At 32.7% G+C, this 25306-nt stretch overlaps 1 protein-coding gene and 1 pseudogene across 1 annotated transcript; both read left to right on the top strand.

Moving 5' to 3' along the window:
• The first annotated feature begins 1652 nt into the window (after positions 1-1652).
• Positions 1653-10510, top strand: LOC131615114 (protein DEFECTIVE IN MERISTEM SILENCING 3-like; annotated as a pseudogene).
• Positions 10511-16898: 6388 nt separating this feature from the next.
• Positions 16899-18270, top strand: LOC131615113 (protein DEFECTIVE IN MERISTEM SILENCING 3-like). Its single transcript, XM_058886615.1, has 4 exons — positions 16899-16951; positions 17119-17310; positions 17511-17831; positions 18159-18270. The coding sequence occupies exons 2-4, from the start codon at positions 17150-17152 to the stop codon at positions 18268-18270; spliced, it is 594 nt and encodes a 197-aa protein (XP_058742598.1). The 5' UTR covers positions 16899-16951; positions 17119-17149.
• Positions 18271-25306: the final 7036 nt, after the last annotated feature.

Here is a 25306-nt window from a genome sequence, read left to right as displayed (position 1 = left end):
TTTAAAAGTAGTTTTGTGGCTGAAAATTACAAAATGAAAAAGTGAGCATGGTTTAAATTTACACTTTTATATTTGATGTTCCTACATAACTATCAATTGAGATGCTTTAACGAGATAGATTATCATAATACTTAACATATGTATTTATACCGTAATCATCATTTTCTTCTGTTGAAAGTAGTTTTGTGGCTGAAAATTACAAGATGAAAAAGTGAGCATGGTTTACATTTACACTTTTATATTTGACGTTCCTACATAACTATCAATTGAGATGATTTAACGAGATAGATTATCATAATACTTAACATATGTATTTATACCGTAATCATCATTTTCTTCTGCTTTTTTCTCTCACATATTATTAATCGATGTGACATGTGATATAATTGTATATATTTGGTTTAATTGATCATTTGACATAAACTTACGAAATGTGTGACAAATAGTTTATACTCCCTCAGTCCCACAATGAGTGATCCAGCACACCATTTCACACATTTTAAGAAAAGTGTATAAAAGTAAGAGAGCGAATATTGTTTTTACTATAATACCCTTGTCATGTATTGAAAATAGTAAATTTTTTATTAGTTAGAGGGTAAAATTGGAAAAAGTGCATTAAAATTTGAAATGGATCATTCATTTTAAGACATCATTTTATTCCAAATAAGTCACTCATTTTGGAACGGAGGGAGTAATATTTTTGTATAAAAAAAATCAATTTGTTTTCATAATTGTTTTATTAAAACAACGTATGGTATTTTATAAAACTATTTGCAAGAATTTATAATAAATAGTTTTAGACATTAACATAAGCTTTGTCTAAATTTGTTTTCATAAGTTTTTCTCAACTTGTTTTCATAAGATTTTAAAATAATTAACACGACACGGAAGAAAATACCACATTAGCTATTATAATATTGCTACAGTTACCGAGGTACTCATTAGTTTGTACAAATTCGAACCAAACCATAGTGTTTGTATTGAACATTTTTTTTTATTTAGGCAAAAATCGAACTAAACCAATGAAATCTATTGCAATTGGTTCAGGCATCGAATTTTCAATTTTCCACCTGCAAACCCGTCTTACCCGAACCAACCATAATTAGTTATCATGAAAGTTACTATCAAACATTCAAATTCAAAAAGAAAAAAGTGAAGTGTGTATGTGGATAAGTTTTGCTATTTTAATTAGTTATTAGAAAAGTGTTAGTGTATTGTGCTAACCGAGGGTAGATCTATAAACACATTCATTATCATACTAACACAAGTGACTAATTATATATTCAAAAGCCTTTATGTGAGATATTTTTGAATCTATTATCGAAAAATTGCTAGTCTCTCGTATTTATAATTGAACACTATTAATAGCGAGACTTGAGATTTTGTTGGAACTGAGAGCAAGAAGAGTCAAAATCAAAGGAGACTCTGAGTTAGTTATTAAACAACTCACAAAGGAGTACAAGTGTGTTAAAGAGAACTTAATTATGTACTTTGTGATAGCAAATCGATTTATAAAACAATTCTATTTTGTAAGATTGTTGCATATTCCTCAACGGGAGAATCAGGAGGCAAACGAACTTGCACAAATTGCACCAAGGGATAAAGTGTCCAAAGATAGATTGAAACAAGCAATAAAAGTACGAGGGAGAGTGATGGCATCCAAGCTAGCTCCATCAGATCAGGAGATGACAAGGTTGGGGTATGTTGATTATGAAAGCTTCGAGATACTCACAATTAATGCTTTGTCTGATAATGATTGGCGAAAACCCATAGTCGAATATCTGCAGAGTCCCTCAGGGTCTATTGATCGAAAGGTAAAATATTTTTCTTAAAGTAACACTATTGTAGGGAACAAAATATTTAAAAAGACACCATATGGTGAATTTCTTAAGTGTTGCAACGAGAGTGAAACTTATTTGGCTTTGTCGAATGTCCATAGTGGGGCTTGTGGTGCCCACCAAGTTGGACACAAGATGAAGTGGGTATTGTTTCGACTTGGAATATATTGGCCCACAATGCTAAAAGATTGCATTGAGTTTGCCAAAGGTTGTCAAGAATTTCAAATACATTCAGACATTCAACATGTTCCTGCAAGTGAGTTCATGCTATAGTAAAACCTTGGTCTTTTAGGGGTTAGGCTTTATATTTGATTTGCGAGATTCGACCAACATCATCTAAAACTCAGAAATATATCTTGGTCGGAATTGATTACTTTACTAAATGGATAGAAGCTATACCTTTGGCTCATGTTAACCAATAGGCAGTTATAGATTTCCTTCATAAGCACATAATCTATAGGTTTGGAATACTTGAGACCATTACGACTGATCAGGAATCAGCATTCACTGGTCGGAAGATGCGTGAGTATGTTTCTGAGGTGGGAATTAAACTTACGACATCTACGCCATATTATGCACAAGGAAATGGCTAGGTCAAAGTGGCGAATAAAATTATTATTGGTTTGATAAAGAATCATATAGGAAAGAAGCCAAAGAATTGGCACAAGACTTTAGATCAAGTGCTATGGACATGTCGAACTTCCCGTAGGGAAGCAATCAGTACAACTCCCTTTTGTCTAACTTATGGGCATGATGATATACTTCCAGTCGTGATATATTTGGAGTCGGCTATGATACAGAGGCAAAGTGAATAACCAGTCCCAAAACTTCCAGTCGAGATATATTTACAATCGACTAGGTCAAAGTTTCATGTTTGCCCAACCCCTATAAACTATGGTATTTATAATTTCCCCCCCTATATTTGTGTTAATTACATCATTCCCAAAACTTTTTTTATCATTTCTATTCCTCCATGTCTCATATATAATTTCAGTAGCAGTAATTCTTATCAGCACAGTGTTTACCAGTGATTTCTGACAAACAACCGCTAGTCCTATAAAGATATATGCTTTGGTAACTTATAGGATCGACTAGATTGATCCTAGGACATGTGTCTCGAGAGTTCGTATCTTTGTGATTTGATTCATGATCGATGATATTTCTGGATTATGAATATCATCAAAATCTTTTGACTAATTTCGACTTTCAAGAATCTATTAACAATAACTCTAAGTACAACTTAAAGATTAAAGAAATAAATGACGAAACTATAAGTAAACCGTATGTAAAAAACTTCAACTTAAATTGCAGTAAATAAATGACTCAAATGAATAAACTTGTAAATATAAAGAAAGCAAAATAATGACTTTCGACGTAAATTTAACTTATATTGAATAAGTAAAACAAAGAGTAAATGTGGTGTTCTTCATACATACATTATTTCAGCAAATTCTCTTTTCTCTAACGCCGGTACTTCGAGTAACTTTTGTGAATTTATGTATATTAATTTGAACACCCCTTAATCTAAACATTAAGACTTCTATTTATACTAGTTCGACCCTAACGGTCTCTACGTAGATTACTGCCACGTCCGATATTTCAAACGTCGCTTCGTTTCAGATGCTTTCACGCGTTCGCCATGCAAAACCGTTCCGTTTGAATTTCAAACTTTCCCGCTTAACGCTTCGACTCTGCTGACGCCGCCGTCGAAGGGTACTTGCAAAGATTATAAAATCTCTTCCATCACATCCTTCGATACAACAAATCTTTTCCTTCAAGGACAACACTTAAAATAGTTTCATAAAAGTCGTTTCTTCTTCATAACATAATATACTTTTAAAGTATTATGATCCTTTGGTCGAAATCTCCCGCTAACACATAGACCTCCAACCTCTGCCTTAATAGTTATCTTTCCACTCTTTTGTTCATGTTTAATGTTGATTCAGTGCAGGACTTTCCTCCAAATTTTCTTCAATTCAATACAACCAAAGAAAAGATGTTGTGCTGTATTCTAAAAAAATTTCTTTATATTGCCATTACAAAAAAAATATTATTATAAACTTTTTATACAAAATAATCTGTATTGATTAAATGTTTTGAAATTATGAAAATATTATATAATTGATTTAAATGGATAAAATATAAAGTTTTGATAACTTTTGAACAAATACCATTTTTATAGACTTTATTGTTGAACTAAAAATTTCTATAACTAATTTTTATTTATTTTATCATCATTTTTCATTTATTTAAATGTTTCTTTATATTGTCACTACCAAAAAAACACTTTAATAAATTTTTTATACAAAATTATGCTTATTCATTGAACGTTTTAAATAATTAAAATAGTAAATAATTGGTTTAGAATAGAAAACATAAAGAAAAACTTTTGAGCAAATACCATATTTATGGTTAATTTTTATTTATTATTCTACCATTTTTCAATTATTTAAATGTTTCTTTATATTGTCTTTACCAAAAGATATTTTTTAAAATTATTTATACAAAATTAGCTCTATTCGTTGAACATTTGAAAATTACTAAAATATATAGTTGATTTAGAATGGAGAAAATATTAAGAATAACGTTTTTGATAAATTTTGGACAAATACCATTTTTATAAAATGTATATAATTAATTTTTATATATTATTCATTTATCAACTTGGTTTGTTCCATTGCCTCGAAATCTATGGATTGTGATGTTATTTTGATGGTGTTGTTTTGGTGGAAAGGTTAAAGAGTTGTGGTGATTGTGAGTAGTGTGATTTTTAATTTAACTTTAATAATTTCTTTTGCAACTTGTTTTGGTTTTCAATTATTAAATTTTTTTCTTTATATTTGTCATTACCAAAAAAATATATCTATAAACTTTTTATACAAAGTAGCCGTAATTCATTGAATGTTTTGAAATTAATAATATACTATATACTAATTGATTTAGAATGCAGGAAAAATAAAGAGACGTTAATTTTCCAAGAAAGATTTGTAGTATAAGAGAAAAAAAATCTTCAGTTTGAGATTCCAACACTTCACTTCACAACTCTTTCTGCTTCACTTCGCAACAATTTTCATATTCATCATGTCTCAACCTAACAAAGACACCAACATCCAGGTAGTTCCCTCTCTTTTGTCTTCTTCAGTTCTTCTTCACTTCACAACAATTTTCATTCATTATTTTTTATATAATTTCATTGTTATTGCATGCTATTACTTTGTTCATGGTTTCAATTAATTTGCAATGGAACTAAGTTATTGTAACCTGTTTTTTTTTTCCAGTTGAATCAAAATGATGCTGATGTTGATAACATCACAAATCAGATGAAACAACATGAAGAAAATATCGAGTTCCTTAATTCTCAATCCAATCACTTAACTGAATCTGTACTTGACTTACAAGGTTTGTTCTAAAACCAATTCATGTTCACACTTGTTTTGTTTGTTTTATGTGGATTTATAAAAGTGTTGATTAGAATTTAAGATGAAGTGATAAACCCTAATTAAGTGCACTTATATGAATAGTTCTGGTAGGTAAAATATTTTTATGAAGAATTTGATATATGAATTAATTTTATCTGCAAAGATTTTTTTGGCTGATGAAGTTTTGTTTTAGTGAGTCTTGGAAGGAATCATTCTTGTACTCAAGAGGAAACGGTGGAACAGATACTGAAGAAAGAGAACTATGCTGCGAGCATATTTTGTTGGATAAAAGCGAATAACCGGACATCAAATTTGGCTTTTGCAAAGGATGCTCTTGGTATTGTGGCTACCCTTGCCATGGTTGAAAATGATGATCTCAGCAGGTAAATATCATTATTCTTTTTCTTGCAGTAGAAGATATCCGTTATGGTCAATACGAGTGCATCTATTTCTTAGTAGTGCTACACACTATTGCATCATGGTTTCTAGTAGCGCCCACATGCAGCTAGCAAAGTAATGTAAAATAAAATACTTTTCCTAATTACATATTTTTCTTAAAATTGCAATTTTGTGTAAAACAGAATCTGTCTGAGTACGTGGGTTTGGAGATGATGCTTGTAATTGTCTGCAGTACAAACGAAGGAGTTAAAGCACTGGAGAAGTATGATCCAGAAGGCACAATAAACTGTAATCATAGTTTGCATGGAATTGGATTTTCAACTGAAAAAGTAATAAATGGCCGATTTGTTGTCATATATCTTGAAGATTTAAGGTAAGTTATATTTATGCGCTCGTTTGTATGCATGTTTTTCACACAATTGAATCATGCACAATAGATTCATGTAGAAAGAGATATTCACCGAGACAATATTTAGGACTAATTCATGCAGCTCTATGTATGATCTTGCTGAATATCACTATCTTTATAAGACGTAAAAAACTTTCTTTATAAATATACTTGTTTTATTTCAGACCGTTTGTCGGAGACTTTGTGGACGAAGATCCATAAAAGAAGTTGGCTATTCCAATGCCGAAATTGCCAAATGGGGAATGCCCTCCTGGATTTCTTGATTTTGCAGTGAACATGATCCATTTGGATTCAAATAGACTATATTTTCTTACTACAAATGGGCACGGTCTTAGAGAGGCGTTGTTTTATAGCCTTTTTTCTCACTTACAAATATATAAAACCCGGAAAGAAATGCTGCTTGCTCTTCCATGCATTACTGATGGAGCATTGTCATTGGATGGTGGAATGATCAGGAAATGCGGTATCTTTGCTTGTGGTAGCAGGTCAGTTTCAAATTAATCTTATCTTTTTTTTTTTTTATAGTTTCTCCTTTCTTACTATAATTATAATTAAAGACAGACAGTCATCTTAAGTTTTTGAAGTCCCTAAATTGATTATGATTAGCTACCGTTCAACTATGATAAAACATCTAGATGTCTTATTTAGTTATGCTTTAACCATGAAAAATCTATTATGAGACCATATTTAGCTACAATTTAATGTGAAAAATTTGAGACTTTGTGCTGTAGTCCACTTTGCCAACATTCAAAGACAGTATTTATTAGAGAGTTAACTTATGTCTCTTTTCCAACTTGTAATCAATGAAAGTTCTCTGACAGTAGAAATGATGTAGAAGTAAATTTCCCTCTAATGGGCAGAAAACCTGATGTACCTCGAGATTATACTGAAGTTGAAGATATGGTGAGGAAGCTGAAATTGGAAACCTCAATCTAAACTTGATGATATATACAAAGAGAGAAGTAGTTGCTGGACTTTAGAAATAGCAACTCCACAAGCCATTGAAGAAATTTGCTTATAAACTATTTTTTATGTTAAAAGTATTATGGAGTACTTAAGAACCCTTAAATTGAATTTTGATAAGAAGTTTGAATATAAAGCATTATATTACACAATAGTTGGCGGAAACTCTATAAGCAATTGTCTTATGGAACTCCACGAGCCAAGAATTAAATGTTAGTAGAAATTTGGTAACAAAGACATAGTATTAACTATTAAGATATGTATTAGTAGTTCATTTTTATGTTTTTATTACTACGGAAAACACAATTAACAACGGTTGGAAAAGATATATAACAACGTGGGCCCAGACGTTCTTATGTATAGTGTCGTTGATTATATGATGTTGCCATGTTGTAGAGAAGAAAAACACATCAACCACTTATAGATAAGAGAAGAAAAAGTGCAGAAAAATATATGAAGAGGAAGAAGATGAAACAAATGGTATATATATATATATATATATATATATATATATATATATATATATATATATATATATATATATATATATATATATATATATATATATTTGGATTTAGTCCCCTTTTAAATGACTTCCAAATCATTGATTCCATGTCTGCCAAAGACTAAAGAAAAGAAAAATAAAATGTCATTTCACGTCAGCGCCATTTGCCCACTCTGTGTTTTTTAATAGACTACTAACGTCGGGGACGAAATGCAACACAAACATGAGATATAAGGACTCTGAACTAAAAATAAATAAATTAAGGACTAAACGCAAAAACTCCTAACTTACATAGACAAAAACACTATTTACTATTTAGGCCAATCTAATTTAAATGTTACTTGCATTATGTTTAATATGTTAACATGTATATAATTCATTTTAATTAAATATAATTTGATTAAATCAACAATAATTAATAATTATAAAATTTTATTGTAAAGTGATTATGTTAACACATATATAATTAATAATTAATAAGAGAACTTGACTATTCAATATAGAGTGATTATGAATATAAAAGTAAAAAAGAGAGTGAAGAGAAGAAGCCACGTAGTGATAGAATATTTCTTTGTCATATATTTTGTGATTATGATAAGAATTATAAACAAGATTACGAGGGCTTGTTTTTTTGAACACTTTTAATTAATCCGATGACTTTTGCCACGATAATCATAATTGAGTTTAGAGTGTTAATATTAGAGTTTGACATAACTCATCCTTATAAAATCGGTTGATAAAATGAGGAGTGTCATTTTATATAAACTCTTTCTATGCTCTATCTCACACCAATGTGAAACTTTAGGATCTTCCTAATAGTTAGAAATAAATTATGATCGGGCTAGTGAAAGCAAAGTTGTGAAACTTGTGTTATAGTACATAGTTTGGTTCTAATCTTATCTTAGTGTTTTGATGATAACAATTAAATAAATTTTGTATAATTAAATATGATACTCTAATTATATATCTCTTATTTCAGAAGAAGTTCTAACATATGCTGAAGTTCAAGCAAAACAAGTACCATCAGAACTTGGACTACATACAATGTTGAAATGAACAATATAAAGAAAAGTCACGCTGAAGTCTAAAGAAGTTCTAATGAGGAAACTTCTTAAAGCACCAACCGCTGAAGCATAATTCTGATAGACGGTATTTCTACAAAGTCAGAAAGAAGTTTTCTTGAAGAAATACAAGATAAAATACTCTTACAGAAGAAAGATTACCGTTGGAGATATAATGATTATTAACGGCTAAAATCAGATTTAGTAACAAGTCTCAAGAAGCGTGGAAAGCAAGTTTATCCAAGATAACACGCAAACATGAAAAGCTAAGCTAGCCTATTATCCAGCATTGGACAAAATCTTCAAATCGCTATAAATAAAAGATCATTTGAAAAACAGAGAGCTCATACATGATATAGACAATACACGCAAGATACATGCAAGCACGCTCAAAGAAAATATTTCATACTTGAACACTTATACTGAAAGAAAATAAGATTGTTCATAGTATCAAATTAAGTTCATCTTTATTGTACTAAACTTAGTGAAAAATCACAATTGTGATACAACTTAGATTAAGAAGCATTTAAGATCACTTGTTAGAAAGTCAGTTTGTAATTGTTTCTCGAGTAACCAAGTTGTGGTTAAGATTCTCAAGAAGTTGAAGTTTGTATTTCTTGAGTAACCAAGTTGTGGTTAAGATTCTCAAGAAGACGTTGGGTGTTGCCTCCGTGAATTGTTGTAATCAGTTTTTTAATTAGTGGATTAAGTCCTTGACGGAGAGAGGCGAAATCACCTTGACGGATGGACTGTCATTTTTATATTGCAAAAAGAAACCACTTATTCAAACTCCCCCTTTCTAAGTGTTTTCATACCTTTCAACTTGGTATCAATATTTTGTTGAAATTAAATAGTGTTACATTATTTCAAGTTATTTATTCAACGTCTGAGCAATGAAGTATAATATGAGATTGTGATTGCAAAGTTTGAGATATTACTAGTTTTCAAAGTAAAAACTGAATGGTTTAGGGATATTCTCATTAGACAATCAATGACCTAAATGAAGATTACAAATGTTAGAGTCCAAAATTTTGTTGGAATCTTCAGAACATGCATTGATCAATGTCTCGTCACATCATGTTGGAACCTTCAGAACAGGAATTGATCAGTGTGCGTTCGTCTCGTCACATCATGTTGGAATCGTCAGGACAGAATGCTTGGCTGTTGGCGTGTTGATAAACAGTACACAACAGTAACATGTTAGGGTACTTAATAACCCAACGTCTGTTTGCAATCCAACACACAAATCACAAACATATCTTTACAATCCAACACATACATTCAAACACTTATCCAAAACAATGGCTTCCTAACCCCAATACATAGTTAATGCCCATCTTAACGGTGAGACATTCATGTGTGACACAACTGGTTTTCTGATGAGGAATACCGAAGTTGTTTCATTTTCATTAAGCAGAAGAGCCAATTTTACATACCTCCATAAGAGAGCAGAGGCGAAGATTGCAAGGGGTCATATTGCACAAATTTTCTACCAATGTACCGTTTTCTGCGACAACAATCCAATTAAGTTTTACCAGGTCGAGGTTCAAAATGACGAAGACCTCTAGAATATGTTTGCTAATCACGAATATTCTGGGTACGAATACATCGAATTGTATATTACCATACAGTCCGATACACAACAATCACGTCTTGTTCAATCACAAGTTATTGACCCACCCGTCGACGAGCAAGCAGAGGTTGATGTTATAGACGAAGAAGAAGACGATCAAGAAACTGAAGTTGACAACATTGTTAATGAAGGATCTGATTACGAGCATGACATATCGGTGCCTCCAGGTCATGTGTACGACCCTCCGGCACATATGATGAACTTGAACTTACAAGGAAATGAACCTTCATCTGATATCTTCTTCACCTCACACATACAAAGTGATGAAGTGCTAAGGAAATGAGATAAGTTTCCTTCTAAGGAGGCATGTCAGAGAACTATAAAAAAATGGCACATGGCAAATAATGTTGATTTTGATGTACATCGCTCGAACCCGGAAAGATATATAATCATTTGTAAAAACCCTGAGTGTGCATTCAGATGTGTGCTTCGTATAGGAAGAGAAGTGATGCCTGGTTCATAGGGCCCATTTCACAACAACACACATGTGTCAACTCCAATACGTCCCAAGATCATACGAAGCTTAGTTATGATCTTATCTTTCAGGAGATCTTGCCTCTTATCAACTGGGACCCGTCTTTGAAGGTGAAGACCATAATCTCGCATATTGTTACAGCCTATAACTATACTCCATCATACATAAAGGCTTGGATAGCGAAAACAAAGGAGATTGAAATTGTGTACGGCAATTGGGAGGAGTCATACAAAACTTTTCCATGTTACCTAACTGCGCTTCAAACGTATGCCCCCGACACCGTCGCTATTCTAGAGACACTACCAGCGCATGCTCTGGATGGAACCCGTGTCCAAGGAAATGGTATATTTCATCGTCTTTTCTGGGATTTCCAACCTTGCATACGAGGATTTGCATATTGTAAACTGATACTGCAAATTCATGGAACTTGGTTATATGGTAAATACAAAGGAACCATGTTGATGGTGGTTGCACAAGACGGAAACAACATAATATTTCCAATAGCGTTCGCAATAGTGGAAGGTGAAACTGCCGCGGGTTGGAGTTTCTTTTTAAGGAATCTTCGAGAACACATTGCTCCTCAACCCGATCTTTGTTTAATCTCTGATAGGCATGCTTCAATTGAAAGTGCTTACAACAATCCAGCGACCGAATGGCAACACCCACCATCAACACATGTCTACTGTATTTGCCATATTGCCCAGAATTTCACGCGGGAGATCAAAGATAGGCACCTCCGGAAAACACTGGTCAATGCGGGATATGCATTAACTCAGCCTACATTCCAACATTATCGGAGTGAACTTTTTTTGTCAAATCCGAATGCGGGAAGTTGGATTGATAACCTTTCCAGAGAGAAATGGACCAGAGCTTATGACAACAGCGTGCGATGGAGCCACATGACAACAAATCTAGTAGAATCCATGAATGGTGTTTTTAAGGGCATCCGAAACCTTCCGATCATTGCATTGGTGGAGGCAACCTACTTTAGGATGGCTTTGCTATTCTCAATAAGAGGTCAAAGGTGGAGTGTTTTTAGAGAATCAGGTCAACTGTTTAGCGAGAGTTGCATGAAATTTATGAAAGAACAATCTGCCAAGGCCAACAGTCATCATGTAACTGCTTTCGATCGATTCAACTGCACCTTCAGTGTTCGGGAAACAATTGACCACAATGAAGGATTTCTGAGACAACAATACCGGGTTCTACTAGATGATCATTGGTGCGACTGTGGTAAGTTTCAAGCATTTCGTATGCCTTGCTCGCATGTCATAGCAACATGTGCATATGCGCACCGAGATGCATTTTCATTACTTTCTCCAATTTACAAGGCTGAGACATTGCTCCAAGTATACTGTGTGGCATTTCCAGTGGTGGCAAAGGAGGACTACTGGCTTGAGTATGATGGGGAGGTAGTATGGCATAATGACACGATGCGACAAAATAAAAAGGGTCGCCCCAACTGTACTCGCATTCGAACCGAGATGGATGTCCATGACAAAATGGAAAGAAAATGGAGTATTTGTCGTCAAATAGGGCACAATAAAAAGAAATGTCCTAGCCGTGGAACAACCTCATCACATGTTTAATCAGCTTTGTAACGTTTTTTTACGAGAATGTATCAACTTCGTGTATCGACTATGTAACATATTTTTTTAATCAATGAACTCTACTTTATTAATCGGCGGAATCGACTACACAAAAACATTAACTACGGTTAACAACAATTTTACGAAATCGGCTTATCGGACATTTTTGCAAAAATCAAAGACCGGAATGGAAAACTCGGCGCAAAATGGAAAATCAAAGACCATTTTGCGTCGAGTTTTCCATTCCGAGCTTGCATGTACACATGTGATTTTTGTGGTCCCCACCTGTCACGCATGCGTCTGAAACGATTCCTGAATGCTGCATGCGTCTGAAACAATTCCTGAATGCTGCATGCGTCTGAAACAATTCCTGTAACCTGCATGCGTCAGAAACGATTCTTGTAATCTGCATTCATGCGTCTGAAGCCTATGCTGCATGCATGCCACCCTAGTCTACACAACCAACACCTAACACTACTAAATGTGTTGACATGTCCAGCATGCAACATGTTACCGTTTCAGCCTTCTCACTATATATACTTTCAATCTCTCAACATATTTCCCATCACCAGCACAAATTTCCAATCACCAAATTTCGTTTCATCTTTCTTCCTAAGTTTTTCCTCTCCGCAAATACCAAACATATCTCTCTTAACAATGGCAAACAAGCATCGAGGCACTAAGGAAAACATCGTTGCATTTGTAAGTTTTTTTTGATTTTCTTAGCACTCCATTTTATTATAACTGTATATTTATGTTGTGTTAATTTTTTCAGGACGTTGAGAGATTTCGTACACGTAGCCACTCCATGTTTCCTGGTGATGAATTTATAAAACCATTTTTACACAGAGCTTGTTTCAGACACATCATCAGGATCACAAACTATAACATTGATCTTAAATTTGTGCTGGAGGCCAGAGACTCACACCTTCCATCTTCCAACCGGGGAATGCACAATAACCCTAGAAGATGTGTACATGTTGTTGGGCCTTCTAGTAGCAGGCAAGGCCGTTAATGGGTGTGTACAACAAGCCAATGCCCTTTGCGAGCAAGCATTGAGCATCAATCTAATAGAAGGTGAGGTAGGTGCTAGGGGCCAGGGTGTCAACCTAAAGGCCCTAAAGTTATATTATACTGGATTTCGTTTGGGAGAAAATTTGTCTGAAGAGGAAGTACTTAAGAAAATAAGGTGTTACCTCATGTTGCTTTTTGGAAACGTGTTATTTCCAGACAGTACCGGTAACACAGTAAATTTTATGTATTTGCGCTTACTTATGGATATTAATAAAGTAAATAAGTATAGTTAGGGGTCTGCTGTCCTGACTACTTTGTATAAATCTCTGTGCAAGAATGCTAAGAATGATACTTGCATGTTTTACGGATGCACTATCTTGGTTCAAGTTTGGGGGTTGTGGAAAATGCCTATTCTGGCCCCGGAAAACAGAAGCCGCTGGACGTTCCCCTATGCAACAAAGTAAGTATTCGAATCATATTTTAATTCAAATAAAATCTTTAGTATTTACTTCAACTAACAAATATGTACTGCATTTTAGATTTTGCGTAAAGGGAATGAACTACAAAAATAATCCGTGGTCAAACATCACGATGTACCGCCAACTTCTGGATCACTTACGACCGGAGGCCGTATAATCTCTAAACTTTCCCTATTTTATCAATTTTTTTTAATATATGACCTAAATAATTTATAACTTTTATGCATGCAATTTATATGGAGGCCATATTTGGACTACGTTCATGAACCCAGAGTTGAAGATGCCGCTATTTGGACTGCAAAGACAACCATCTTTCGGTACAACATCATGGAGATGCATCAATCTGACCGGGTGAAACTCCAGTTCGGGATGCATCAAGTTTCCTTGATCCTCCAACTGATTTGGGACAATGGCACCTTAAACGTGTAAACCAGCTATGGGACCACCAAGATTGGAAGGATTTCGCTCCCGAATGGCGCCTCATGTGGAAAAATTGTGCAAATCATGTCCTCAACTTCCCCGTAAGTGACCATGAAATAAAACCCTCACCACAACACATGAGTTGGTACCGAACTATTACCAGCCCAGATTTATTTGTGGCTAACCCGTTCTACCTTATAGACCCCTGCCAGCAAAATTATATCATCCCGCAAGAACAACAACAACACCACCAATACACACAACAACAACATCAACAAACACAACAAACACAACAACAATTCAATCAGTTCAACCCGTTCCAAACTCAGTCCCAACCACCATATTAACATCAATACCATCATGACAACCCCTACCATACCCCTCCCCAACCTCTTTTCCAAACCCATAGTCAACCACCTCACCAGAGTCGTAGGTCATTCAGCCAACACAACGAGGCTGGTTCATCAAGACTACAACTAAGTCCCGACGAGGGTCCAGCTGATGAATATGACCCCTGCGACCCTTTAGTGTCACAATAATCACACCATTGTATCTCCTTTGGGTTTGCAACGCCATCCAATCAATTTGACATCTATCAAGGTAGTTCAAGTGCCGCTGAGTGCTACCGCCCCAAAACTGTGCCTCACCCTACTCCCCCACCACAATTTAGCATATTTGAGGGATTGGGTAACGGACTTTACAATAGTCAGTTTCTGGGACATTATGGTGACGAATTCCTTGACAGCGACAGGCGGGACAACACAATGCCAGGGCCGTCTACACAGACACAACTTGAGCCACCAAGAGGAAGGGCACGGGGAATGGGTGGCCCTAGGATTCACGGTGATAATATACGTCCTCAACGTGTTATACGAGCACCTGCATGCAGAACGGAGGGGCGTTTGGGTGATGAAGGACACTAGGAGTTTTTTATTTTCGGTTTATTAGTTGTTGTTGTCGATGTATCGTGTTGTTCAAGTTAATAAAAAATATTTCGGGGTTTATTTATTTCAATCGTTATTGCAATATCTGGTTCCGGTAGTCCATATGGGTCCCAATTTATTACTTAAAATAAATGAAAAAAAAATAGGAACCCCACATAGGCGCCATTTCAAATGGCATACCTAATGTGGGGTAGCATGCATGCGCCATTTTGAATGGCTAGGTTGTGTGTATGCGCCATTTGAAATGGCTACAATACCTAAACATTGCTCCTTTGCGCCAAACAGTTTGGCGCATACCCCTGGGGTCTGCCAAACCTAGACATTTTGGTATTTTTTTGAAAATATGATTTTTTTAAGTATTTTTTTTAAACTTGGTTATTTAATTGTTTTTCCAAATATAAAGAATAACCTTTTTAATAACTTTTAAACAAAGACCATTTTTATAAAATTTCCCTTTAAAATGAAAATTTACATAATTAATTTTTATTTATTATTCTATCATTCTTCAATTATTTAAAATTTTCCTTATATTTTTATTACCAAAACTAAATTTTATAATTGTTTTTAAAAAGGTAGCCATATTCATTATATGTTTATGAAATTATGGAGAAAATATAAACAATAACCTTTTTTAATGTCTTTTAAACAAATACCATTTTTGTAAAGTTTATCCTTTTTAATGTCTTTTAAACAAATACCATTTTTGTAAAATTTATCGTTAAAATGAAAATTTATTATTAATTTTTACTTTAATTTATATTCCGTCTTCTTTCAATTATTTGATATTTTCTTTATATTATCATTACCTAAAATTATATTTCTAAATTTTATACAAAATTAGCCATATTCATTGAACGATTTGAACAAATACCATTTTAAAATATTTCCAAGAAAGATTTGTAGTATAAGAAGAGGAAATTTATTCATTTTGAAAGCACAGACAAGTTTGAAACATTGATTCTTACACTTCACTTCACAACTCTTTCTGCTTCACTTCACAACAATGTCTCAACCCAACACAGATACCAACAACCAGGTAGTTCCCTCTCTTCTGTCTTCTTCTTCTTCTTCTTCTTCTTCTTCACTTCACAACAATTTCCATTGATCAATTTTTATATAATTTCATTGTTATTGCATGTTATTACTTTGTTCATGGTTTCAATTTCTAATGGAACTAAGTTATTGTAACACATCTGTACTTCTGTTCTAGTTTTTTTGTTTCTTATTGTTTTTGACCTTCTTAACCTTGTAACCTCTTGTTCTTTCTTATTTTTTTCAGTTGAATCAATATGATACTAATATTGATAGCATCACAAATCAGATGAAACAACATGAAGAAAATATTGAGCTCCTTAGTTCTCTATTGATTCACTCGACTGAATCTGTACTTGACTTACAAGGTTTGTTCTAAAACTGATTCATGTTTGCACTTGTTTTGTTTGTTTTCTGTGGATTTATGAGAGTTTATTAGAATTTAAGATGAAGTGATAAACCCTAATTAAGTGCACTTATATGAATAGTTTTGGTAGGTAAAATATTTATATGAAGAATTTGATATATGAATTAATTTTATCCACAAGGATTTTTTTTTGGCTGATGAAGTTTTATTTTAGTGAGTCTTGAAAGGTATCATTCTAATACCGTAGAGGAAACGGTGGAACAGATAATGAAGAAAGAGAACTCTGGTGTGAGCAAATTTTGTTCGACAAAAGCGAATACTCATACATCAAATTTAGCTTTTGTAAAGAATGCTCTTGGTGTTGTGGCCACCCTTGCAAAGGTTGAGAATGAGGATCTTAGCAGGTAAATATCATTCTTTTACTTTCACCTTCATTCCTTAGCAGTGCTACACACTGTTGCATCACGATTTCAAGTAGCGGCCAAATGCAACTAGCAAAGTAATGTACAAATAAGATGCTTTTTTTATAATTACTTATTTTTTCTTTAAATTGTAATTTTGTGTAAAATAGAATCCTTTCTTAGTACGTGGGTTTGGAGACGATGCTTGCAATTGTCTGCACTACAAATGGAGGAGTTAAAGAACTAGAGAAGTATGATCCAGAAGGCACAATAAACTCTAATCGTGGTTTGCATGGAATTGTATCTTCAACTGGAAAAGTAATAAATGGTCGATTTGCTGTCATATGTCTTGAAGATTTAAGGTAGGTTATATTTATGCGCTCATTCGTATGCCTTTTTTTCACACAATTGAATCATGCACAATAGATTCATGTAGAAAGAGATATTCACTGAGACAATATTTAGGACTAATTGGTGCAGATCTGTGCACGATCTTGCTGTATATCACTATCTTTATAAGACGTAAAAAACTTGCTTTATAAATATACTTATTTTATTTCAGACCATTTGTTGGAGATTTTGTTGACGAAGATCCACAAAAGAAGTTGGCTATTCCAATGCCGAAATTGCCAAATGGGGAATGCCCTCCTGGATTTCTTGATTTTGCAGTGAACATGATCCATTTGGATTCAAATAGATTATCTTTTCTTACTGCAAATGGGCACGGTCTTAGAGAGACGTTGTTTTATAGCCTTTTTTCTCACTTACAAATATATAAAACCCGGAAAGAAATGTTGCTTGCTCTTCCATGCATTACTGGTGGAGCATTGTCATTAGATGGTGGAATGATCAGGAAATGCGGTATCTTTGCTTGTGGTAGTAGGTCATTTTCAAATTAATCTTATCTTTTTTTTCTTGTTTCTCCTTTCTTATTATAATTATAATTAAAGACAGTCATAAATTTTTGAAGGCCCTAATTTAATTATGATTAGCTACTGTTCAATTATGACAAAACATCTAGAGGTCTTATTTATTTATGCTTTAACTATGAAAAATCTATTATGAAACCATATTTAACTACAATTTAATGTGAAAAATTCGAGATTTTGTGATGAAGTCCACTTTGCCAACCTTCAAAGATAGTATTTATTAGAGAGTTAACTTATGTTTTTTTTCCAACTTGTAATTAACGAAACTTCTTTGACTGCAGAAATGATGTAGAAGTAAAGTTTTCTCTATTAGACAGAGAACCCGATGTACCTCGAGATTATACTGAAGTTGAAGATATGGTGAGGAAGCTGAAATTGGAAACCTTAATCTAAACTTGATGATATATACAAAGAGAGAAGCAGTTGCTGGACTTTAGAAATAACAACTCCACAAGCCATAGTAGAAATTTGCTTATAAACTGTTTTTTATGTCAAAAGTATTATGGAGTACTTAAGAACCCTTAAATTTATTTTTCATAAGAAGTTTGAAAATTACACAATAGTTGGCGGTGAACTCTGTTAGCAATTGTGTTATGGAACTCCGCGAGCCAAGAATTAAATGTTGTTAGTAAAAATTTGGTTACAAAGACATGGTATTAACTATTAAGATATGTATGAGTAGTTCATTTTTTATGTTTTTATTACTACGGAAAATACAATTAACAACGGTTGAAAAAGATATATAACAACGTGGTCCAAACGTTCTTATGTAGAGTGTCGTTGAATACATGATGTTGCCATATTACAGAGAAGAAAAACGCAGCAACCATTTAAAGAGGAGAAAAAGTGCTGAAAAATATATGAAGAGGAAGAAGATGAAACAAATGGTATATGTTTTTTTTTGGATTTAGTCATCTTTTAAATGACCTCTAAATCATTGATTCCACGTCTGCAAAATATTAAAGAAAAATAAAATAAAATGTCATTTCACGTATGCAAAATATTAAAGAAAAATAAAATAAAATGTCATTTCACGTCAGCGCTGTTTGCCAACTCAGTGTTTTTTTAACAGATTACTAACGTCAGGGACTAAACGCAAAAACCTCCTAACTTATAGAGACCAAAACACTATTTACTATTTAGGCCAATCTAATTTAATTATATGTTACTTGTATTATACGGTGTTTAATATGTTAATATGTATATAATTTATTATAATTAAATATAATTTGATTAAATTAACAATAATTAATAATTATAAAATTTCATTGTAAAGTGATTATGTTAACATGTATATAATTAATAATTAATAAGAGAACTTGACTATTCAATATAGAGTGATTATGAATATAACCGTCAAGAAGAGAGTGAAGAGAAGACGCCACTTAGTGATAGAATATTTCTTTGTCATATATTTTGTGATGATGATAAGAATTATAAACAAGATTATGAGGGCTTGTTTCTTTGAACACTTTTAATTAATTCGATGACTTTTGCCACATACGATATCATAATTGAGTTTAGAATGTTAGCAATAAATTATGATCGGGCTAGTGAAAGCAAAGTTGTGAAACTTGGGTATCAATATTTTGTTGAAATCTAACAGTGTTACATTATTTCAAGTTATTTATTCGATGTCTGAACAATGAAGTATAATACGAGATTCTGATTGCAAAGTTATTTATAAGGTATTATATTATTGCTAAGGAATTATTATATAATTTCGACTAAGTAACCTTAGATACGGGGTTAATCCAAACCCAAACAAAAATTAATAAATCTAAAAAAAGAGAAGGAAAACTTAGCCCATTTTTAACAAAGTCATTACTTATTTCAAGAAGGATGAAATAAAAACAATTAGAAAATTTGATGTTCGAAAAATAATTTTCACATCTATTTCCTTCACTATAGTGAATGATGAAGACCTTGATTTTTTAAGAGATCATTTGCAAGACTTCCGACAGTTACTTAATTGCAAAGGTTCCATAGAAGCTTTCGAGATGACTTTTACCATCATTAGGGAATCAATTTCAAAACAAAGTCGCCATTATAGGCTTGCAATAGATCTTTCATAATAAAATAGATTTTTCATAACACAGTATTATCACGGTCGTTGTAATATTCCAAAAGGGGTAATTAGAAATGATTTAGATTTAATAATTTAGTTTATATTATTAGAATAATAATAATTGAGTTTTATTATTTAGAGTTATAATAATAATAATAATCATGATAATAATAATAATTAAATTAGAATTAATAAAATAATAAGGTGAAAAGGAGGATAAGGGCATAATGGTAACTGTGAGTGCTTAAGTGAGTGTATGATGGTAAAAGGCTAATTAGGGAGAATAAATTAATAGAAAAAAAAGAAAATAAGGGAATGAGAGATTCATTCTGATTGATCGTGAAATTTTGGGAGAACGTGAAAGTGAGAGCTAGGACACAGAGAACCAAGAGTAATTTTTCGTAGAACGCAAAAGAATATATTAGTCGCTAAGAATCCGAGGTAATCGAGTTTATTATAATTGATATTGGGTTAAGGTAGTGGTAGGTTTTTTCTTGTTTTGTATGATGATTTGATGAAGAACATGGTGATTGATGAATTGATGGTATATTTGATGTTGAATTGCCATGAGTTGATGTATATGACGTGTTTTGACGTGGTTATGTGATGTTTGATGACTGTTATGCATTTTTGGATTGAACCTATTAAAATTGGGTACACTATTGTCATGAAAAATTGGGGTTTTGGGATTGATTTTCGTACAAGGAAAATTTCAGAATAAAACTGCTTTTGTCATGGTGGTAATCGATTACCACTTTTGGAGTAACCGGTTACATCTGTGGCAACCTTTGAAAAAAATGGAATTTTGTACATGGTAACCGGTTACCATTTTTGAAGTAACTGGTTACCGCTGAGTGAAAATGGGGGTTTGCGGCTGCGCTACTGTTTTGTAGAGTAACCGGTTACGACTATTATGACAAAATTTTCAAATCTTTTAAAATTCATAACTTTCATTTCGGAGGTGCGATTCAAATGTCGTTCGAAGCGTTGGGAAGCTAACGCGACGCAATTTATTTTAAAGTTGATTTTTGTACATGAAGGTGAATATTTGTTGTGTGGTGGTGGTAAATGCATTTGTGTTGTTTCTTTGTGGTGCGACATAATCGTAAATGCATTGTTGTTGCTTGTTAAATTATGTGACGATGATTATGTGAATAATGGTGCAATTGGCTAGCAGTGGTCAACTTTTATATGAAGTTGTTGTGCATCATGCATTCATATCGTTTTTGAACGGTGGTTCATATGTGATGTGTCTCAATTCCATTGTGCGGGTTAAGTATGTTTTGTGATGTGCTATGGTTCCATGAGAGAATCGATCCTATGGTGGGGATCTTTGGAGGGTGATGACCAAGTGTTCATCAAAGAGTTTGATACCATAAGCATTGAGTTGGTGTTGTTGCATTAACATATTTTCTGATGTTGCATCAATTATGTTGACGAGTTGTAAATTGCAATGAGACGATAATTGTGAACTCTGTGATTTTATTATGTTTCGACGATAAAGGATGTCTATATGTTATTATGATGTATCGGTGAGTATGATGTATTGACGAATGATCTGTGTTACTATATGACGATGTTGGTTGCATGTGATAATCTTTTCCTTATACCTTTTGTAAAGAATTGTGATTGCTAACCTTTTCTGTTTGAATGTTGCATCCACATGGGTAACACGTAGGTGACCAAGAGTAGTTCATAGAAGTATTCGAGGATAGCTTCGGAGTGTTTTATTTAATTCCGCTAATTAGAGGTGTCTTGCTCTGATATGTAACACCGGGTTTGAAACGCTATGTTTTGCGATTGTTATATTCTTTTTATTTTCGACGCAAATTTTGTGATGGTTTGATTGTTATAATGGTTTCCAATTGATGAGACTATTACTATGAGTTTTGAGAAATAAAGTATGATATTATGACGATGATTCCGCTGCGAAGTTTTAAATGATGTGTAGAATTTCTATTGACTGTATGTTTTAATGGATGTAAGCCGTGTTACGGAGCAGAATCGTTATTTATTATGTTTTCTATGATGTGTGACACCCTTGTGTAGTGATTTTGTTTAATTTATTTTCGTGAATTATATGCGAGATATTTGTGGGTTTAGAAGGGTGTTACAACCTTCATGTTAACCATGCTAATAAATCATTTTTGGGCGTTTTTTTTGTATTTACTAAAAGACATTTCACTACGGTCAAAGTTAAAAACCATAGTGAAATGTACCATAAGTGACAAGATCTAAATCCTAACTCTAACAGTTTTTCATTTATCTTTACAAGATAACATTGACATTGTATATCACCATGGTTCTTTTCGTCAACCGTGGTGAAAGGTGATACTTATTTATATATAAGCAGAATTATCTCTCGCTCAATACATAACAGTCGTTTATCTCAAAAGAAAACTCTAACATCTATTTTACTTTTCTATCTCAAAACAAAATCCTAACATATATGTCACTCGTCTCACCCATATTTAAACACCAAACTTATGCAGCGATTTTGTCTTCTTCAAACCTATGGCTACCTTACACGTTCGTCTTCTTCAAACATGCAACAATTTCGTTTATGTTTCAAAATCTTTTTATCTATTAAAGTTTAGGTTTTAATAGGTTGTTTCATAAAGTTTTGACTTGTTTATGTTTTTGCTTGTTTTGACTTTGTAGGTATGGATGGGTGAATGAAAAAATTAACGAGGATAAAGCTAAAGTGAGCGTTGCAAACTTGTGTGAAAGACCCATAATGAAATCCATTCAAAACTAGCACTCATTTGCATCTTTCACTTCAACTTCATCCTCATTTCCTTTCATTTTTGGATGCCATTATGTGACAAGTATGTTTCTGAAACATTTTATGAGTTGATGTTGTTTTTGTTGCATATATAAGTTGTATATTATTTAAGGTTTGTTGTTGATGAATGTTGTTGTTAATATTTGTATAAGATGAGTTTATTATAACTTATGTGGTTTGAATTCTTTTCAACACCTTAACGAATACATAACTTTTCAGATTGCATTATAATATTATAGTATGATAAATAAAGTTATATTTGAAAACAAATTACATATTCAATTCTAGACAAAAAAGAATTCTTAAGACCATTATCCGTATTTTGCTTTTTAATCATTAGAACTTGGTTTAATGCTTCTAGTTCTTCAGCCTCCCCTTTATTTACCTCTAATTTAGTTTATAAAGTAAATAAAATGTTGTAAAATGAACTAGAGGTGAAGGAAAAGAGATGAAGAACTAGAAACATTAAAACAAGTTCTAACAATTAAAGAGAAAAATGCGGATAAGGAGCTGAAAAATTCTTGTCTAACATTGAGCAAACTTGTTCTTCTAATATAACTTAATTTGTTATATTATAATGTTTAGATCAAACAAAGGGGTTATATGTTTAGTGAGCATTGACGAAATAAGCATTTAACATAATTTATAATAAACCCAGTGTAAATATGACAACACTTGTTTAGACCAGACGTTGTTAAATGTTTTTCTTTAAAACATATCACAATAGTTGTTTGATGTAACCGCTGTGATAATTAGCGCGCTTATTGACATGTAATCACTGTCCCACGACCGTGGTGGAAAACATCATATATACAACCAGAGCTATCAAAATGGGCTACCCGACCCTAAACGGGCCGGCCCTGACGGTTCCTGGGGCTTTTTAGGGCTGGGACAAAAAGATCCTGTATAATATGGGCTTGAGAATTACTACCCGAGCCCGGCCATGGATGGTCTTCGGGCTACCCGACCTTAAATGAGCTTTTTTATTTAAAAAATTAAAATAAAAACTCAATAATATTTATTATAAATTAAATTAAAAATTATGTTATTTTAAACATAATACATTTTTAAGTACTATATTATCTCTTATAAATACTATAATGTGTTTCTAAATACAATATATGTCTAAATTGTATAAAATAATACTTGAATAGTTAACATAAGAGAAAAACTAATATAATACGATGAAATAATGTTGATTATATTAATGTATAATATTTAAAAGAGAAAGATTGAATATAATAGAGATAAAATTTAGTGAGGTGAGAAAAAATGAATGTGCTATTCGGAGTAAGATAATATAAATATTAATATATATTTTTTAAATTTTCTAATTATGCGGGCATGATGGGCTACCCACAGCCTATATCGGCTAGCCCTAATGGATAGCGGGCTTTTCAGGACTGAACTAAAAAAACTCTGAAAAATATGGACTCTAATTTTAAAGCTCAAACCCTATCATTTTTCGGGCTGGCGGACCAACCCATATGAACTAGTCCATTTTGACAGCTCTACGTAAAATCATCTCTTATCTTATAATGGTTGGTTAGGTCGTTGTGGTATTTTTTTTTTTTCAATTGTTGTGGTATTACTTTTACTTAATAGTGACCACAATTAGATAGTGACCAAAATTAGATGTCAAAGAGGAATGCGTGTAGGCGTCATCATAGTTGCATTTTAACCCATCAAAAATAAAAGATTTTCATATTACCGCTTTGATTGAAGGACCGCGAGGGGTGGATGGTGAAATCAAAAGCTTAGATCAAATTACAAAAATATGTCTTAAAAACAGAAGAAGTTAAGGATGATATGAATTGTTGCCTGATAATTTGACTTGAGCCATGAAGTATATGATATAGGATTGAAGCTTATGAGGATCATTCTTGAATCTGGACTTGTTCCCTGCGTCTCATATGTTGTCGATAAGAAAGATAATTGCAGCTTTCAATACTAAATTAAAGTGCTTTGTTTTGGGGTGCGTTTGATTTGCAAAATATGAAGTACTGAACAGAACAGTACTAGACAGTGCAGAACAGTACAAGACAACTTTTTGTATTGAACTGTGTTTGATGGTTACTGGACTGGACAACTATTTTCTCGATTTTACTTGATATGTCCATGCATCAGACAAAATAATATAATTTTTAATATAATAATATTTATTATATATAAAATATAATATTTATAAATCAAAATATTAAATAATAAGGAGGAAAAAAGATGAAGAAATAATTTTTTTACTCTACTTTGTTTAATATGTTTATGCAACAGACAAAATATTATAATTTTTTATTTAATATTTTTGAATCAAAATATCAAATAATGAGAAGAGAAGAAAAATAATAAATTGAGATTTTTTTTCTCTACTTTATTTAATATGTCAATGAACCGAATAAAAATAGTATAATTTTTATTATAACCTTTTTTTATATATAACATATTAATATTATATTTATGAATTAAAATATTAAATAATAAGAAAGAGAGTAAAAATTTATTTTTGAGTGAAGACCCATTTTGGTCCCTCACAAAAACTACATAACCCAAATTAGTCCTCTACAAAAAATAGGACCCGA

Source organism: Vicia villosa, linkage group LG6 (genome assembly GCF_029867415.1).
Source record: "Vicia villosa cultivar HV-30 ecotype Madison, WI linkage group LG6, Vvil1.0, whole genome shotgun sequence".
Lineage (NCBI taxonomy): Eukaryota > Viridiplantae > Streptophyta > Magnoliopsida > Fabales > Fabaceae > Vicia > Vicia villosa.
This window is presented reverse-complemented; position numbering and strand designations above follow the sequence as displayed.